Source organism: Pyrus communis, chromosome 10 (genome assembly GCF_963583255.1).
Source record: "Pyrus communis chromosome 10, drPyrComm1.1, whole genome shotgun sequence".
Classification (NCBI taxonomy): Eukaryota; Viridiplantae; Streptophyta; class Magnoliopsida; order Rosales; family Rosaceae; genus Pyrus; species Pyrus communis.
The window spans coordinates 2161075-2180673 of NC_084812.1; the positions used below are offsets into that span (position 1 = coordinate 2161075).

Genomic DNA, 19599 nt, shown 5'->3' on the forward strand with positions numbered 1-19599 from the left:
ATTATTATAATTTTTTTTAAAAATCTTTGTTTTTAGCCGTTGATCAAATTTCAAAAATCCAAATCACTTGATCTAGTGGTTTTAATAGAAGAAATCTAGAGATGAACTCTTTCTCACTTTGTAAACATTGAATTCTGTAGGAAGAGTGGGACAGAGCTTGAAGGGGACAAGGATTGTCTGCCCTCTTACTTTTTGTGCCCTTGCGTGCTTTCCTGCTTTTTATGGTCACGATTAAGTCATGTCAATATTTTATATTATTTTTATATAGAGATAATAAGACAAAAATAAATAGTAATATAAAATATTAAAATGACTTAACCATGATCACATAAACAGAACAGAAAAGAGCATCGAAAATGGAAGGGCAGACAATGCTTGCCCGCCTGAAGAAGCACCGCGTGAGCGCGAAATAGAGGTCAAAAGCCCTATAAAAATAAAATATTACAAATCCAATAGGAGTCTTAGCAGACCTCCCTATTTATAGCACCTGCAAATCCCACCAAAACGGTGATCAAGCCTGCCAAGAAACACAACCCAAAGCACTTCCTCCACCACTGACGTCCTCCTCCTTCTCTCTCCTCCCCTCCCTCTCTCTAGAAATTCCAAACAACCAATGGAGAGCAATACCAGAACCGGAGGAGTCTTCAGCGTCTCAATGTGCGGCCAAGAGCAGATTGAGCTCTCCAGAGACGGCAGCCAGTACAGTCTTACAACTGGGATTTTACCTTCTCTCGGTGCAAGGTCGAGTAACCGCCGTATCAAGCTCGACCGGTTTATTGTGTCGCCGTACGACCGCCGCTACAGGTTATTTTTCCGAATTCTGTTTTCTGGGTTGCCTTTGTTTTCTGCTATTACTTTTATCAAACACCTTGTGTACCCAAAAATCTTTAATTTCTTACTGTAGCGTGTAGTGGGTCGGTTGCATTGACTAAACTTGTTTCTTTGCATATTTTTATATTACCTTTTCTTCTGAGTTTTGTGTTTTGGAAAAAACCATTGAATTTTTGCCACAAAAGGTTGAAGCTTTGTGGTTTTTGTTTATTTGAGAGTTTTATGTGATACTAAGGTGTTGGTGTACCAGGCCGTGTACCCGGCGTACAGAAAAGTCTCTCCTTGTTCTGGGGTTGTTTATAATTACTCTCGAATGGGATTTTTGCATTGTTTTGAATGCATATTAGTATTTGTGTTATTTGGTTATATTTTCTCTGCTTTTTTGTGTATTAATTTACTGTATGTTTTTTGGAATTTAGAAAAGACAGGCATTGAATCTTGGGGGTGCCTTTTCAATGTTTCAAAGGATTCATTTGTTTTGGTTTTTAATTTTAATTTTATTTTATTTCTTCATAGCCTTATGCTTCTAAAGTGGTTGTTGTTATGTCTTTGAATAATCATGAATCATGACAGAAGTGGTGGTTGTTGAAACTTCAAATTATGTCACTGCTAAAAATTCTGGGGGCCCAAAAGTATCTTCCTTTTTTTCAAAAGAAATTTGTGTTGATTCTCTGTTGGAATATACCTTTGCTGTTTTCAAGTGCTCGGTTTTTATTCCCATTAGTTTGGACTGAGTCTGGAATTATGTTCTCCGAACTGAATCAGACATATCAATCGACCGTTGGTTACGAAAAAAAGTTATAAATTCTTTTAACAAGACAAGAACTTTCGGATTTGGAGGCCTGTAATTGATCTGAATTTTTCGTGTATGGAAAACAATCTGCAGTTTTATTTCATGATTCTAGACATTTGTGAATCAGATGGAAAAGGAAGAGTTTTGAATGCTAATCACTGAACCAAGACATCCCATATGTATTAAATTCTGGAAGAATTATATGTTCAGAGCATAAATTTGCAATCTTGGTTTGGATAATATTTTTTGGGATTCTCTTACTCGTAAAAGATCCATCTTGTTGCTAAACTTGGCTCAGATTGAATTTGTTCTTGCAGGATATGGGAAACATTTCTTGTTGTTCTCGTCATCTATACTGCTTGGGTATCGCCGTTCGAATTTGGTTTTCTTAAAGGACCAGGGGGACCGCTTTCCATTGTTGATAATGTTGTCAATGGTTTCTTTGCTATTGATATCATTCTCACATTCTTTGTGGCTTACCTGGACAAGACCACATATTTACTTGTTGATGATCGTAAAAAGATTGGTTGGAAGTATGCAAGATCCTGGTTGATTTTCGATGTCATATCCACAATCCCATCTGAACTAGCCACAAGGATCTTTCCTAAATCTGTGCAGTCTTATGGCTTTTTCAACATGCTTCGTCTTTGGCGTCTACGAAGAGTTAGTGCCCTATTTTCCAGGTATGGCAATAGTCCCAGAAGTTGTTTGACTGCGAAAAATGCATATATAAGCAGAAGTTTGTCTTTATATTAACCTCCCCACTATCTTGCTTGAACAGATTGGAGAAAGATAGGAATTATAACTACTTTTGGGTTCGCTGTGCAAAACTTATATGCGTAAGTAATTTTTATGGTTCTGGGATTATTTACATGAACAAAATGCATTTTCTTATATGGAATCACCATCTTATGGGATTTTGATGCTCTTTTGTAGGTCACCCTTTTTGCCATTCATTGTGCTGGATGCTTCTATTATCTTATAGCTGCACGTTATCGCGACCCTGCGAAAACGTGGATAGGAGTAAAAATCCTAGAACAAAGCCTGTGGATTCGGTATGTGACTTCAGTTTATTGGTCGATCACAACGCTAACAACAGTTGGATATGGAGATCTGCATCCAGTCAATACAAGGGAGATGATCTTTGACATATTCTACATGTTATTCAACCTGGGATTGACATCGTACTTAATTGGAAATATGACCAACTTGGTTGTCCACGGGACCAGTCGAACTAGAAAATTTGTGAGTAAATATTCACTTATTGGATTTTGTTCAATAAAATTCATGATATGTTAGAATATTAATTTGTGTTGCTTCTGTTTACCAGAGGGATACCATACAAGCTGCTTCCAGTTTTGCGCAGAGGAACCAACTGCCTGTACGCCTGCAGGATCAGATGGTTGCACACTTGTGTCTGAAGTTCAGAACAGACTCGGAAGGACTGCAGCAACAAGAGACCCTTGATTCCCTTCCTAAAGCCATCCGCTCGAGTATTTCACATTATCTGTTTTACTCTCTTGTAGATAAGGTGTACTTGTTTCATGGGGTTTCAAATGACTTGCTTTTTCAGTTGGTAAGTTCAAACCCAATCTCAAAGTTTTCAATTAAATGCTTCTCTCTAGTGAACTTGTCTGAACTTTTCAAAGTATCTTGTGTGGATGTTTGGTTTAAATTCTTACTCTTCTTCTGAATTCAAAGGTCTCGGAGATGAAAGCCGAGTATTTTCCTCCCAAAGAAGATGTAATCTTGCAAAACGAAGCACCCACAGATTTCTACATACTTGTCACTGGTGCTGTGGTAACAATTTCATCTTTCTTTCTCATTAAATTTCAAAGACCTTATAAATTTCCTATTCTCTTTATTCGAGTTTGTTTTCTGAACAATCGAATCTAATGTTTGAATTACTTTACAGGATTTAGTGGTTCTCAAAAGTGGAGTTGAACAGGCAAGTCTAACACTGGAATAGAAAGGATATCTTTTGCATTTGGTAGTTGCTTTGACCTTGGTTTGACGTGACAAATAAAATTTTGAGTAACATTACTTTTACTAATTGCAGGTCATCGGTGAGGCAAAATCTGGTGATCTTATTGGTGAGATTGGGGTACTTTGTTACAGACCACAGCTTTTTACAGTTAGGACCAAAAGATTGACTCAGCTTCTGCGGCTGAATCGTACTACATTCTTAAACATAGTTCAAGCTAATGTTGGAGATGGGACTGTGATTATGAATAATCTCCTTCAGGTGAGATTATTTGATATAACCTTGCGACGTCTGATCCATAAGTTAAAGAAACTCATTTGTTTCTGCTCGGAATTTATTTGGATGATGATTTTTAACCTGTTGCACTCTACATTGGTGTTTCTTTCTTGGTGGGTTGCAGCATTTGAAGGACCTCAAGGACCCAATCATGGAGGGAGTTTTGTTGGAGACAGAGACCATGCTGGCTCGGGGTAGAATGGACCTGCCTCTCAGTCTATGCTTTGCAGCAATCAGAGGAGACGACTTGTTGTTGAATCAGTTGTTGAAACGGGGTCTGGATCCAAATGAATCGGATAATAATGGGAGGTCTGCTCTGGTATGCAAAGTCCTCTGCTCTTGATTTTACCCTTTTTTCTAGTGCATCAAACTCTGAATATTTACACACATTTTTTGTTTCCTCTTTGTTCTGTGAAAAACCAGCACATAGCATCATTGAAAGGAAGCGAGAACTGCGTGCTTCTTCTGCTAGACTATGGGGCAGATCCTAACAGCAGAGGTACTATCCAATCCTTTAACAAATCATTAAGTTAAACCACCATCAAACATATAACTGTTGACTAGAGGTTTGACATTAAGGGTAATCGTGTTTGAATTATAATAAATATCCTCCTAGTAGGGCCATCCTATTCCTCATGCAAGAAAGTCCGTTCAATTATTTCGCTAAGGTTGATCGTCAAACATACTTTATCGTAGGCTCCATAGGCGATTAGGAGAAATCACTTATACATAGAGTTAAGATCAAATTAATATAATTTGCCCATGTAGAGAAATACTGGTCCTATGTGTTGACCTTTGCCATAACTACAACAACAACAACAAAGCCTTTTCCCACTAAGTGGGGTCGGCTATATGAATCCTAGAACGTCATTGCGCTCGGTTTTGTGTCTGACCTTTGCCATAACTAATTAACTATAATTCAGAAATACTCTTCTGTTAGGATTCTACCATGTAACCGGTCATTCATTTTCTCCTCGTGGAAAAAAAAAAAAAAAAAAAAGAATGAATATCCGGTTACATACTCTTCCATAGAGGAATTTATTGTGTCTGTTGACTTTACCTAATTAACCTATGAACTACTTGATTCAATTATTTGTTTCAAATTCTTATGCTTAATTATTTTTTATATGCATCAGAGTCCAGAGGCAAACATCATGCTATTTTAGTCTTTAAAATCTGTTTAATTATCTTATCCGAATCCTTTTTAATATAATATCTTTAAAATGTAGGGGTTTGGCTTCTATATTTCTTTATCTTATGAAATTTTTTTTTTGTATGTAACTTCTTGATCTCCACACATCTCGTAGTTCGTGCAAATAGAAATTTGTTGTGATTCTGTCAGCATAAAAACGTGGGTGATGTTAGTTGGCCAAAATCATGTACTACATTTTTGCGCTTAGCTTCGAATCTCCTTATTTATAAACTAAAGTAGTTTAGAATGTCGTCTTATCAAGCGAAGATAGTCGACGCGTTTCTTTTCCCTTTCCAAGGATAGATCGTCTCCGTAGACTTGATGGAATTATTTGCAATGAACTGTTTCTGCGTGCGCATGTATGTATGCACATGGCTTGTGTCAATTATTAGGTCATATTTTTTTAATGTGGGCGGTTGTCCACTCTCAAAGTCAACTCTCCACAGTGGCGTCTGTGTTTGACCATCTCCTAAATTAGAATAGTTTAGAATATTGTTGTTGGTTAATTACTTCTTTTTCAAACGTACTTTAGATGTACAGCTTATTAACCGCCGGTTAATTACTCGTTTACTTTGTGATTTAAGAGAAAATTTTAGGCTTAACATGAACTCAACTTTGTTTTTACGCATTGACAGACTCAGATGGGAATGTACCACTCTGGGAGGCAATACTGAATGGTCATGAGCAAATTGCCAAGCTGCTGTTAGACAATGGTGCAAACTTGAACTCAGGGGATATAGGTCAATTTGCTTGCACTGCTGCTGAGCAAAACAGGTTGGATTTGCTCAAGGAAATTGTCCGACATGGCGGAGATGTTACGCGTCCGAAAAGCAATGGGACCACAGCTCTCCATGTTGCTGTATCTGAAGACAACGTAGACATTGTCAAATACCTTTTGGACCAAGGAGCTGACGTTGACAAACCCGACCTCCATAGCTGGACCCCGAGAGCTCTAGCGGAACAACAAGGACACGAAGACATAAAGAGCCTCTTCCACTCTAGTAAAGAACCCAAAGTTGTCATTACCATTCCCGAGCACAAGAGTGGGATCCGGTTCCTTGGGAGGTTTACGAGTGAGCCAACTATCCACACTCCACCCACAGACAGCTCGTTTTCAAGAGTGGAGGGAGGATCATGGGGAAGGAATCGCCCGAGGCGTAGGACTAATAACTTCCACAACTCACTGTTTGGCATGATGTCAGCTGCCCACACAGGGGAGAAAGACTTGTTTTTCTCCGTTGCAGAGGCGAAAGTTCCTAAGAACTACGTAAGCAACCCTGCTGCTAGGGTGACGATTAGTTGCCCTGAAAAGGGTGAAGTGAAAGGCAAACTTGTGCTGCTGCCACAGACTTACGAGGAGTTGGTTGAGATAGGGGCAAAGAAATTTGGACTCTCGCCAGTGAAAATCGTGAGCAAAGATGGAGCTGGAATCGACGATATAGATGTAATTAGAGACGGTGATCATCTCGTTTTTGTAAGTGCTGGTGAATCACAACAAGAACAAGAAGAACCTAACAGCTAAAATCCTCCAATTAATTAAGGAGGATTTGTAAATAAATTGTCTAATACCACGGACTAATCCAGATTAAGATATGCTGGATTGAGAGATGTGGATGAAAAATGATGTCCATAGTTAACCTCCTGCTGTCATCTGTTATATTTTCGTGTTTTTTTTTCCTGTCAATATTATGACTTGCACGTCAAGTCACTGTGCAAGTTAAATGTATGTAGCAGCAAAATGTAAATGATTTACAGCTTGAAAATGTAAAAATTGTAAAATAAAATCAGTCTTATTTCGAGCAACGTGCAGATTATTTTCTCATTGTCGACTAAAAGAAATTAAATTGTAGTACAAGTATATGCAACTATAAATTAGGTTAGTAGGATAGGTCAATGCGTCATATATTCAGGGGCACGAGTCGCTCAAGAACCGAGCACACTAGTGTTTTAAGTTTGAGGCTCGGCTTGTTTCCTTCACAAGCAGAGCTTCGATGAGCCAAATACAAACCAAACCTAATGCAAGTTGGAGTTGTTTCAAACCAATTTGCATCCCTACAACACAACTCAAATTAACAACTCGCAATGCAGTCTACCAAACTCACTCATGAAAATTATAGCTTCATTCATTCTTCATTTGGTCCAGCCAGATGAGCCGCTTGACTCTCCGTCTCTGCTTCCACATCCGTCTTGTTACCGGTGACACCGCACTCGTATGCCAACTACATCGTTCGTCCTGTCAGTTGCGACGTCTTTCCTCTCCGGATACATGAAAGAAAATAAGGGAGTTTTGCTCGAACCTCTCTCACTCAGCAGAAATTAAGGGAAATGACCTGGGGTGGGAATACAACCGGAAAAGCCCGCTTCGCGGGAGATATATAAACACTCAAGAGGACACAAGACGAAGAATAGCTCAACTGGTAACAATCGAGGAGCAAAGCAAATATCACAAGAGTCATGAGAGTACAAAAGTACTGGACAAGTGGTCATCCCCCCCAACATTTGTTGGATCATCTTTCCAAGACTAGGGTTTACAATTTTGGTGAATTCTGGGGAAAATGAGACTATTCTTTTCCCTCTACAGCCACAGGATCCTTCAACAAGTTACAAGTGCAAATACACATTGCGGATTTCATATCCTGAAATTTATTTCTCTATCTACAACAACTTCAGCATTTTCAGACGTGCTTCATGTTCGGGATCTAGTTTCGGTGGGGTGTAGCATCCATGAAGATCCTCCACTATATACTCCTGCAAAATTTTGAAACCATAAGCATTCCGGGACTTCTGAATGATGCAAATATCTAGAAGAGTTGAAAATTACGAGATGATACACACTCTCTCTTGGTTTGGCAAATTAATGCAAGTCCATGCCACATCCAATAAATGATTAAATACAAGCATGAAGACATGCACAGGAGAAGAATGTCGAAGACTAACCTTTGTGAGCTCCCTCTTGGTCAGGATATGGTAATGTCGCTGCCATATCCGCTGAATGGCCATGGTGGCGGCAAGGAAACCATAAGCTATGCCAAGGATGGCAAAGATGACAACAAAAACGATGACCAGCGCAAAGCAAGCCTCCATCGACGCTGGGAAACAATCCAAAATTCCCCAACCATAGCAGCAGTTCTGGCAGCCAGCCATCCGTGGGTCATTGCTATTGAGCGATGAACAGTGTAGTATGAGCCCAAAAAATCCAAGCAGTACAAAAAAGCCTAGGACACCTGGTCAAATGCACAGTGGCAAACACGATTTAAAATACAAAGCAATAGATGTGAACAAGTACTACATTTATTTGTCCTCATATTTCCTTCCCATTATAAACAATGGTACAAGTTTATCGTAATAACAAATGAGACGATAAGATCAGATAAGAGGGGGTTGGGGGGGCGCTGGGGGGGGGGCGGGGGCGGGGGGGGGTGTGGCATACAGATTAGGGAGACATAGCACAAAGATCTATTAATAGAAATTACTTAATGTCTTTGGTGCACATCTTTCATTGAAATTTCATAGAAATGTCCAAAATATTACTTCAAACAGCAAGAAGGGACTTCTATTGCCTTCATTCTGTCAGAAACTCAAAATTCCCTAAGATCTACCACTCTGACACAAACGATACCAAACTTTAATTAGCAACGGTTACCGACTCAATAAGCTAGTCCCATGTTTGTTATTGGAGTGTTCAAGCCTTTCCATGATGCAAGCGGGGAAAAACCCTGAACTACATAACTTTTTTACATAACAGTTTCAAGATGTAGGAATTTACCAATACAATAATAAAATGGTATAGGATGTTTTGACAAGATACGGTCCCAACCATCACTAAATGAATTCCGGAATGCACCATCTTTGTCCATAACATATGCAAAGCCACCAATAGCAGCAATTATCTGGAAAATAATTAATTAGAGAACTGACAAGTTTTCCATTGCCTTACAAGATGAAACTATATCAAAAGAATTCCAACCGAAACAGAAATGCTTCATTAACTAAAGAATGAAATTGTATCATGGAACATAATCAAAAGGACAATTGCTTACTGATTGCACTGCTAAAAATACGAGGAAAACATCCCTTGCCACAAAAACTCTGAATTTTATCTTACGCCAGGTATTGTCCTCATATGTTTCAACTCGAAGGTGAAATTCCGCTTTGCAGGTTGTGCAGTGTGAGAAAGCAAATCCTTCCTAGAAAAGCAGATTAAAGTTGGAGGAGATAACAAGTTCAGTAAATAATTAAGGAATGTGCGGTTCCCGCACAATCTGAGATAACAGGTCACTAAATTTCACCATGATACACAATATCCTCACTCTAATAGAAAAAAGTTATTTACTTTAACAGAGCGCCAGTGATCGAGGCAGGACCTATGAACAAACTGCTGGGTGCCTTTGCACATGCAAGGTGAAATCAATTCATCCCCTGTAAAGTTAAACCAACACAAATCAGACCAACAGCAGCAGCAACATACTCATTTCAACTCTCAATTGAATCAAATTACTGCAACCTATAAACATAGACTTAAACTACAACAAGATACAATCTTTCGAAGTTCCGAACTACGATTGCAATAAATCACAACAATTTAACCCACAAAACATAAAACACTCCTCAGGAATCAGATGGCACTGAAAATCCAACACTGCTTAAACAAAAATTCAAATTAACAAACTTAATTTCATTCATCAAAAACCGATTGACCTGGTTCGGCATCGCTCTCGAGACAAATTCGACAGCTGGGAATAGAGCCAGACTCAAGGTCTTCATTGTTGATCTCACTCGAGCTTGCCGGCGACGAATCGACCTGGTTCGGTAGCAGCGGGTCAATGTCAGTAGGGTCTCGGTCTCGCTCCCTTTCACCTGTTGGCCCCAGCTGCACTTCCCCCTTCATTGATCGGCCGCCCGAAACCCCAATCCAGCTCCTAATTGCCAACCAGAACAGATCAAAAGCCCTAAAATTTGTCAAAATTCAAGTGCAATTCGAGTTTATGAGTGAGAATCGGTAAATTTTACAGAAATTTATCGGGGGATTCCGAAGGAAATTGATGAACAAATTACGGATTGTTTGGGGATTCAATTAATACCTGGATTGTTTTGCGGAGAAATTTCTAGGCAAATTCGTAAAGGGATGATTTTACGATGGCGACACGTGTATAGCTGTGTTGGAAATTCTAAGGTTTTCTATACAACACGCGGTGCGTACTGCGCACGCCGCGATGGCTTGACCCGTTGACTGGGTAATCATTGAGTTAGCTTGGGCCCTGTTTATATGGGCTTCATGGATTTATCAATTGGGCCTTATTGCTGTAGTGTAATGGGCCACTTGACCCAATTCAGTTTCCTGTCTCTGAATTTTCTACTACGATGAAATGGTGGAGTAATTGTGTAGAGCACAAGTTTGTTTTACCAAAGAAGCTTTGTTGCTTGGGATACAAGTAAGAGGCTTTATATTCGGTTCAACACTCGAGGTTTTATATTCAATACAACGCTCCTCAAATATTTTAGCAATTGATATAACACTTTGCATTCGAATTTTCAATTTGGTTTTAACCCTCCCGAGCTTTTATCATGCTAATATACTCCTAACCGTCAATTCTATCACAAGGTTTCTCTATTAATTTCATAACTATATTAGTTGAGTCAAACATAGACGTCCCCCCCCCCCCCCCCTCCCGGACTCTTGCAAAGCTGGGGGCCTTTGGGGTTGCCTTTTTACTGCTTAATCAATTATGTCTTCTATTGAACAGTGAACTTATGCTTCTTTGCAATCAATTCATCTTGTACATTGTAAAGCTTAGCAGGGTAGGCGAACACAAGCATTTCATTAACTTTCGTCGTATGACAAACTAGTACTCGATTCACACGAATGACAATTACGATTTATCATAACAAACAAAGAAATCGAAAGCGATACGAAATACAGAAAACTGTACACAAAATAGAATGCAGAAAAAAGCCAACAGGCATTCCATGACTTGATGTTCTTCTTCATTACACTAATTCCAAGTTGTACGATTGAATTCGATGAACAAAACCTACGAAATTCACAGAGATTTTAGTAACATGGTAACTAGCTACAAATCTAAAATCCCATAATTTCGATAGATCTTTATTTCTTGCGTGTCAGAACTGACCATCTTCTTTCTTTTCTTTCCCCTTGCCTTCACCATCTTCTTGTTTTTCTTTCCCCTTGCCTTTCTCATCGATCTTTCCTTTTCCCGGCTCCACATTGTCGGCTGCGCTTTCACTCGACGATGAAGAGGGTTTTGACTCAGCGGTGGTATGAGGACGAGCATTGTTCATGTATAAGAAATCGAGCAACGTTGGATCCCCAATCCTCAGCTCCTTAAGCAGTGCCTGTACAAGTTCAGTGTTATCGATCAACGATGGAACGTAATCATCACCATTTGGTATTTCCTCTTGTTTCCATAGATTCGACATTTTCACATAAATTGGAGGAAGCTCTTGCTCGCAATCTGAGATTCTCCCAGAAATTGGTGCTTCGGTCGATAACATTTCCGCAGACGTTGCTTCGCCAGAATCGGTGCTGCCCTCATAAACTGGGGCTGCTTCGCCGGAATCGGATATATTCCCAGAAATGGGTCCTTCAACTTCATTGGAACCGGTCACTGACATTAGGTCTTCATTGGAATCAGTGTTGTCCTCAGAAGTTGGCGCTTCTTCGCTGGACCCGGAGGTCTCCTCAGAAGTTGGTGCTGATTCCCCGGAATTGGAGTTGTCCTCAGAAGCTGGTGCTTCTTCGCCGGACTCGGGGTTTTCCTCAGAATCTTGTGCTGCTTTGCCGGAATCGAGATTTTCCTCAGAATTTGGTGCTTCTTGTTCGTAGGAATCGGAGTTTTCCCCAGAAACTGGTGCTTCTTGTTCGCCTGAATGAGAGACTTGCCCAGCAATTGGAGCTTCTTGTTCACTGGAATCCAACATTTTCCCACAAAAATTTTCTCTCTCAAAACTCGATCAACTGACTCGATCAACTGAAACGGTTGATTACGCAATGCAAGAAGCATTAAGCTTACAGGGACTTCTCTGTGTCTTTCACCACCATCTTCGTTTCCTTCTTCGTGTTTTCCGCTTCAAGAACGACGGTGAATCATGGGTTCACTCTCTCAATTCTTGATCTTTCTCCTCTCTCTCTCTCTCTCTCTCTCTCTCTCTCTCTCTTAATTTCTTGAAAGATTTGATGATTGATTGTGTATGTGGTTTCAGTCAGCACTACTCCGTTGTGAGATATAAGGGAGGGAGATGAAGGGTAAATTGGTAAATATGTGATGAGTCCCGAACTGAAAATTGGCGGGAGAAATAACAGATCATATCAAACTCTAACGGCTCTGCTTTATTTGGTTATGGGCCCCATTTTATTGTGTCTTGATAACTCAAATATTACCCACTACATCGCTAAATGGTGTTAGTCGATTCATGGCGTGGAAGCAATTGAACTTTCGTTAATCGCGTGGATAAATCATGGTTAATCCTAATGGTAATTCTAATTAGCAATATTTTACGAGATTAATTGTCCACAAAATTAAATTTGAATTGTTAAATTATTGGTACTTTAATTTATTGAAGTTAAATTGAAAACGCCCTTTTACTGCTTAATCAATTGTGTCTTCTGTTGAACAGTGAACTTATGCTTCTTTGCAATCAATTCATCTTGCACATTGTAATGCTTGGCAGGCTAAGGGAACACAAGCATTTCATTAACTTCCGTCGAAACGATGCGACAAACTGGTACTCGATTCACACGATTGACAATCATGATTTATCGTAACAAAGAAAGCAAATCGGAAGCTTTATGAAATACAGAAAACTGAACACAAAATAGAATGCAAGGAAAAAAAACCAATAGGCAATCCATTACCGGATGTTCTTCTTCATTACACTAATTCCAAGTTCGACGATTGAATTCAACGAACAAAATCAACGAAATTCGCAGAGATTTTAGTAACATGGTAACTAGATAAAAATCTAAAATCTCACAAGTTTCGATAGATTTTTACCGCCGAAATTCGATTCGAATCTGCCTACTCCAATTGATCATCACATAACATCTTCTTTATTCAGAAACGGAGCATGATTGACTGACTGTCTTTATTGTCTTGATGAATATCGATACCTTTATTTCTTGCATATCAGAACTGACCATCTTCTTGCTTTTCTTTCCCCTTACCTTTCTCATCGATCTTTCCTTTTCCCAGCTTCACATTCTCAGCTGCGCTCTCACTCGACGATGAAGAGGGTTTTGTCGCAGTGACGGTAGGAGGAAGAGCAGGGTTCTCGTGAGAGTAATCGAGCAAAGGTGGATCTCCAATCATCAGCTCCTCAACGAGTTCCTGTACAAATTCAGTGTTATCGATCAACCATGGAACATAATCATCACAATTTGGTATTTCCTCTTGTTTCCATGGATCCGGCATTTTCGGAGAAATTGGTCGATATTCTTGCTTGGAATCGGAGATTTTCCCAGAAATTGGTGCTTCGGTCAATGACATTTCCCCAGATGTTGCTTCCTCGCCGGAAGCGGTGTTGTCCCTAGAAATTAGTGTTGCTTCGCCGGAATCAGAGGTATTCACAGAAATGGTTCTTTCAACTTCATTGGAACCGGTCACTGACATTGGGTCTTCATCGGAATTGGTGTTTTCCTCAGAAGTTGGCGCTGCTTCGCTGGGCCCGGACGTTTTCTCAGAAGTTGGTGCTGATTCGCAGGAATCGGAGTTCTCCTCAGAAGTTGGTGCTTCTTCGCCCGATTCGGGGTTTTCCTCAGAATCTTGTGCTGCTTCGCCGGAATCGGGGTTTTCCTCAGAATCTTGTGCTGCTTCGCCGGAATCGGGGTTTTCCTCAGAATCTTGTGCTGCTTTGCTGGAATCGAGATTTTCCTCAGAATTTGGTGCTTCTTGTTCGGTGGAATTGGAGTTTTCCCCAGAACTTGGTGCTTGTTCGCCGGAATATGGCACTTGCGCAGAACTCGGTGCTTCTAGTTCGCCTGAATCGGAGACTTGCCCAGCAATTGGTGCTTCTTGTTCACCGGAACCCGACATTTTCCCAGAAAATTTTCTTTCTCAAATCGATCGACTGAAATGGTTGATTACGCAATGCAAGAAGCATTAAGCTCACAGAGACTTCTCTCTGTCTTTCACCACCATCTTCGTCTACTTCTTCGTTCTCTCTCTCTCTCTCTCTCTCTCTCTCTCTCTCTCTCTTAATTTCTTGAAAGATATGATGATTGAATGTGTATGTGGTTTCAGTAAGCACTTTTCCGTTGTGAGATATAAGGGAGGGAGGTGAAGAGTGAAGGGTAAATTGGTAAATATGAAGATGAGTCCCGAACTGAAAATTGGCTGGAGAAATAACAGATCATAACAAACTCTTAACGGCTCGGTTTTATCTTGGTTTCTTTCTTTGCGCCTGATGACGTAGCTCTCTATTTGTTCGGCTAAATATTTTGGGTCTCATTTTATTGCGTCTCGATATTCCAAAGTCTCGATAGTTAGTTCTCTGGCTTTCGATAAAACATTGTAAATGAAATTTAACATGTTTCTCATGTCTTTTCGAATTATAGATACGCTTCATCGTCGAGAAGTAAATAGCTTAGAACTACGACCCCTACTTGACCGCTCAATTAAAAAAAAAAGTACAGACGCAGTGAATATCAAGTTTTGTTGAAAATGCTACAACCTATGAAGGTAGATTTTCACACAAAAAGGTCTCGTTGCAACTAATAGTCGATCAATCAGTATAAGTTGTAATAATTCGGTAGAGTATTTGATCTGTAACTTTATATTTTTCAATAGACTTACGAGAGTAACCTGTCGAGGTCTTGGTCTTATATTTGATTCAACCCTCCTTTAATAGCTCGCATCAAAAAGGAAATACTGTATAAAAGAAGGGTGCAAAGATCTTAACTCACAAGCAATCCTAGCTATGAACACATTGAACAGGGAATTGAAGGGCACCTTTGAGTTTAGTAATGCCCCTAAAACTAAAAACAGTTGGGAGAAAAGTTTTAATAATGCCCTATGAACTTTGGACTTCATAATACTTTGTCTTCCGAACTTTCAATTAATTTTGAGCTCCCTGAATTTTAAATTTATGCCAATATACTCTCAACCGTCAATTCGATCACAATTTTCTGCTATTTCCGTCATTTTCATTGCACGTGGCCAAATTTTGAGAGATGTATGCGACGTGTCAACGAAATGATACAATCACAAAAAAACTTAGTAAATGCTTGGAATTCTTATCGTAATATATTCATTTCCAATACATTTTGGGGATGTGCAAGCAATCCATCGCTGCACATTGTAATGCTTAGCAGGGTGGGGTAACACAAGCATTTCATAACCTTCAGCCGAAATGATAGGAGGAACCAGTACTCGATTCACATGAATGACGATGATGATTTAATCATAACAAACATAGAAAGTCGAAAGCGAAACGAAATGAATTTTTTTCGCAGATTAGAAGCCACATTGATCAAACAAGGAAACTAGTCGAAATCTGAGAAACGAAATTGCAATTTCCGATAGACATTGCCACTGAAATTCAAATCTACTTGATGTTCTTCATCACACTAGCATTTGCAGATATTTCAACCCACATCAAACATAGAATCTAGTTACGAAAAACCCTAAAAACTGAACAATTTTTCGACAGACTGAACAATTTTTCGATAGACTTTCACCGCCGGAACTCAAATCTACCTACTCCTATTGATCAGCACATAACATTTCTTTCAGAAACAGAGCATGATTGATTGACTGTAAGAATTGTCTTGCTGAATACCGATACCTTTTTTCTTGTATATCAGAATTACTAATCTTGATCTTCCGGACGAAGTTCGGTCTGTTCCGTAATTTGCAATAAGCCTGCAACGCTCCTCTTCTTCTGCTTCCTCCCTTTCCGTTTCTTTCGTTTCGGCTTCCGAACTGCAGCTTCTTCTTTCACTTCTACTTCTTCTTCTTCTTCTTCTTCTTCTTCTCCTCCTCCTCCATCTTCTTGTTTTTCTTCGACTTCTTTCTCCTTGCCCTTCCCATCGATCTTGCTTCTCCCCGGCTCCACATTCTCGGCGGCACTTTCACTCGGCTCCACTTCTTTCCCCTTGCCCTTCTCATCGATCTTTCTTTTCTCCGGCTCCACATTCTCAGTGGCGCTTTCACTTGGCTCCACTTCTTTCCCTTTGCCCTTCTCATCGATCTTTCTTTTCCCCGGCTCCACATTCGCAGCGGCGCTTTCACTCGGCTGCGTATAGGGTTCTGTCATGGCGGCGGCAGGAAGAAGCGCAGCTTTCTTGTTAGAGGGAGTGAGCAAAGAAGGATCCCCAATCGCCATATCTTTAAGCTCTGCCTGTTGAACTTGAGTGTTATCAATCAACTCAGGATCATAATCTTCATACTTTCCTTCAACGGAATCGGAAACTTGCCCAGAAGGAGGAAGCGCAGCGTTCTCGTTAGAGGGAGCGAGCAAAGAAGGATCCCCAATCGCCATATCTTTAAGCTCTGCCTGTTGAACTTCAGTGTTATCAATCAACTCAGGAACATAATCATCATACTTTCCTTCAACGGAATCGGAAACTTGCCCAGAAGCTGATGCTTTTCCTTTCCCGAAATCCGACATTTTTCCCAGAAAATTTTCTTTCTCAAAACTCGATCGACTGAAATGGTTGATTACACAATGCAAGCAGCATTAATCTCACAGAGACTTCTCTCCGTCGTTCACCACCATCTTCTTCGTATTTTCGGCTTCAAGAACGATGAAGGATTCTGGGTTCCCTCTCTCTCAATTCTTGATCTTTCTTCTCTCTCTAACTGTATTTTCTCTCTCTTAATTTCTTGAAAGATTTGGTGACGGAATGTGTCTCTGTGTTTTCAGTCGACGCACTTCTCTGCAGTGAGATATATAAGGAAGGAGGTGCTGAGCGAAGGGTAAATTGGTAAATATAAAGACGGCTCTTAACTGAAAGTTGGCGGGAGAAGTAACGGATCATAACAAATTCAACTTCTTTCGTTGCAACTGAAAATTAGGACTCCATAGTGAAAAAGAAAAAGTACGGGTGCGGTAAATAAAGTTTAATTGAAAATGCTAGAGATTATGGATGTAGATTTTTTGGGTGAAGTTCTTATAGTTACTTTATGGCGAATTCAAATCGGTCTTAATTTTTCAAAACATTCGAAATAACTGCATGCTATTTTGAAAATTGGACATTTATTTGATCGTTAGTTTTAAGTGATGATGTGAATTAATATTGAAGGCGGTTTTCACTCTCACGTCATCTGTTGAGCTTCCAAATCGACATTTTTAACCAAGAAAATTCAAGATTAACTTTGTAATAAAATGTCGATTTGAGAATTTAGAGCCGCATAAATGATGAGTTAGTGTACATCAACAAATGATATTATCTACACTAAGGGGAAGGGGTGGGTTAAACCTCACAATGGGCTAACAATAATGTGGTTCAAATTCGCATTTGGCGAGAATCGAACTTAAGGCCTCTCGCTTACAAGTGAAGAGGAATACCACTAGACCGTAATACTAAGTGGCTTGTTTACATCAACAATTAGCACCAGCGACTTTATCACTCAAAACTTGTGACCTAAGGAATGTCCAATTTTAGAGTACGAGGTAGTTATTTAGAACGTTTTAAATGAGACCATAACCTGAAATCAAACAGAAAGGGTAGGTAGCCCCTAATTTTTTTATACAAAAGGTCTTGATACATGACCAAATAACATTCGATAAGTATATGATTATCCCCGTTATTATTGTTGGTATAAGAAAAAAAAAAATTTCTCTTCCGCATATTATTTTTTTATAAATGAACAGCTGAGATTTAAATAAATGAGATTTCGTCATAAATCATTACTCATATGAAAAATAAGTGATTTAGAAATGTGAGTCCAATGTCCAAAGTTTAAGCATGAAATAGACTTGCAAGCAAATACATTACATCGTTGGGCCAAAGGAAAAACCCAAATTCTCCTTCACAGGTTCTCATTCGTTTCCTCTTGCAACGGTGCCCTATGATCGTGGCCGGATCGTGCAACGGCGCCCTATGATTGTGGCCGAACCGATTCAGAGGCATTAGAACGACGACGATCCTATCGTCGATTAGAGCGTTGAATGGAGTTCGACAAGTTATGGAGTTCATTTGTAGACATCAACTTGATCTAAAGCAAACACAAGCGTAGGCGGACAAGAAGATCAAATTGGAATGGATAATTCTCCTCAAACTCAAGGTAAAGGAGAATTATTTCTATTTTGAGGGAATTAAAAGATGATTATACATGAAGAAAACGTCTCTCTTCTCATACTCCCATTTTAAGAGAATTGAAATTGATAAGTTTCTTCGTGATGTAATCCATCTCTTGCCACAATTTCTTCCATCTCTTGCCACAATTTCTTCCATTTCTTTTACAAAGGCTCGGACAGACCTTTCTCAAATTAACAGATTGCATATTTGTATATGTTCAAATTTGATTTTGTATATATTTATTCTCTAGGTATGACCGTTACCGACTGGGCGTTTAATGAAATAAAAGCTGACAAAATTTTTACAAATATGCAGATTTTGAGTGTTGTTGTATGTTTCTAGAGCTCATAAGATATAAAAATGGTAATATGGATGCTAAATATGGTAATAGCTGTGGTCATTTCTTGAACTAAATTTTTTATATTAGTAAAACTTACCACTCTGCATGAAGATGCATTATTATGGCACCCCAATTCGTGAATAGGGAAATCAACTTGGCAAACCTAAGGATTCTGTGTGATTAGATGATTTTGTTTTGGTTGTCTTAATTTTTGTTAATTTAGGTTGATTTTTTTTAATAAATTTTCTAACTCTGCCACTGTCAACTATTAACAGAGGAAATATATGATGGGATATTTGAGTCATTTCATGTTTTGTATACATCAGCTAAGGTAGTTAGATTTGTTAGATTCCTTAGTCATTAAGTTTGATAGATGTTAGAAGCTTTGATAGCTACTATAAATAGAGCTGGATACTAATGTAATTGCTGATGATTTTGTTTTGGATATACATCAGCTTCTTTTGCAAGTTCCTATTTCTCTCTCTCTCTCTCTCTCTCTCTCTCTCTCTCTCTCTCTCTCTTTCTCTGCGATTTCCATAGCTTCGTACTTTAAGCTTTTCTGTGTTCTTATGGTTGAATCTGCCATAGTTATGATGATATCAGAATCAGGAGACATGCTCGTACTGTCACGTGATTGGGTGAGTCTTCATTGGCCTCGCGTGATTGGTGAGTCCCGATATGGCTTCACTTAGGCCAAAGATGCCACGTGATTGGGTGAGTCCCGACATGACTCCACGTGATTGTCAATGTGTGGAATTTCACGTGTAACCCATAAAATGAGGTCTCACGTGCGGAGGATTGTTGGAATCCCATTATGTCCCACATCAGACAGAGAAAAGAGCAAATACCCATTTATATAGAATTACCTCACTATAACTAACATCGATACCTTTTGTAATAAAACTTCACACTTGAGGATTGTACA

General features: G+C 39.4%; 4 protein-coding genes across 5 annotated transcripts; 1 reads left to right on the forward strand and 3 right to left on the reverse strand.

The window, feature by feature from the left end:
• The first annotated feature begins 380 nt into the window (after positions 1-380).
• On the forward strand, positions 381-6880 carry LOC137747039 (potassium channel AKT1-like). Its single transcript, XM_068487041.1, has 11 exons — positions 381-804; positions 1942-2307; positions 2406-2463; positions 2561-2869; positions 2955-3200; positions 3326-3424; positions 3540-3572; positions 3684-3869; positions 4009-4203; positions 4308-4383; positions 5712-6880. Exons 1-11 carry the CDS (start codon positions 614-616, stop codon positions 6596-6598), a joined length of 2646 nt encoding a protein of 881 aa, XP_068343142.1. The 5' UTR covers positions 381-613; the 3' UTR covers positions 6599-6880.
• A 599-nt stretch (positions 6881-7479) lies between these two features.
• LOC137747038 (uncharacterized) lies at positions 7480-10267 on the reverse strand. Of its 2 annotated transcripts, none has more exons than XM_068487040.1 (7): positions 10158-10267; positions 9775-9995; positions 9410-9495; positions 9117-9263; positions 8843-8966; positions 8014-8300; positions 7480-7824 (listed from the first exon to the last, which is right to left on the reverse strand). In XM_068487040.1, the coding sequence occupies exons 2-7, from the start codon at positions 9962-9964 to the stop codon at positions 7732-7734; spliced, it is 927 nt and encodes a 308-aa protein (XP_068343141.1). In that variant the 5' UTR covers positions 9965-9995; positions 10158-10267; the 3' UTR covers positions 7480-7731. The 2 variants fall into 2 exon arrangements, with proteins under 2 accessions (XP_068343141.1, XP_068343140.1); XM_068487039.1 differs by having other exon boundaries at positions 9775-10025; positions 10158-10231.
• A 929-nt stretch (positions 10268-11196) lies between these two features.
• Positions 11197-12015, reverse strand: LOC137746912 (uncharacterized). The gene has a single exon (XM_068486924.1). The coding sequence runs from the start codon at positions 12013-12015 to the stop codon at positions 11197-11199; it is 819 nt and encodes a 272-aa protein (XP_068343025.1).
• A 1205-nt stretch (positions 12016-13220) lies between these two features.
• Positions 13221-14126, reverse strand: LOC137746913 (uncharacterized). The gene has a single exon (XM_068486925.1). It carries the CDS (start codon positions 14124-14126, stop codon positions 13221-13223), a length of 906 nt encoding a protein of 301 aa, XP_068343026.1.
• Between the last annotated feature and the right edge of the window lie 5473 nt (positions 14127-19599).

Bases quoted from the DNA above. Each gene is read 5' to 3' on its own strand.
- LOC137747039 (XM_068487041.1), top strand. From the start codon at position 614: ATGGAGAGCAATACCAGAACCGGAGGAGTCTTCAGCGTCTCAATGTGC. The intron at 3,425-3,539 runs GTAACAATTTCA...ATTACTTTACAG, and splicing joins TACTTGTCACTGGTGCTGTG to GATTTAGTGGTTCTCAAAAG. The intron at 3,573-3,683 runs GCAAGTCTAACA...TACTAATTGCAG, and splicing joins TCAAAAGTGGAGTTGAACAG to GTCATCGGTGAGGCAAAATC.
- LOC137747038 (XM_068487040.1), bottom strand. From the start codon at position 9,964: ATGAAGGGGGAAGTGCAGCTGGGGCCAACAGGTGAAAGGGAGCGAGAC. The intron at 9,496-9,774 runs GTCAATCGGTTT...TTAACTTTACAG, and splicing joins CGAGAGCGATGCCGAACCAG to GGGATGAATTGATTTCACCT. The intron at 8,301-8,842 runs GTAAATTCCTAC...GCATTTGACCAG, and splicing joins ACCATTTTATTATTGTATTG to GTGTCCTAGGCTTTTTTGTA.
- LOC137746912 (XM_068486924.1), bottom strand. From the start codon at position 12,015: ATGTTGGATTCCAGTGAACAAGAAGCTCCAATTGCTGGGCAAGTCTCT.
- LOC137746913 (XM_068486925.1), bottom strand. From the start codon at position 14,126: ATGTCGGGTTCCGGTGAACAAGAAGCACCAATTGCTGGGCAAGTCTCC.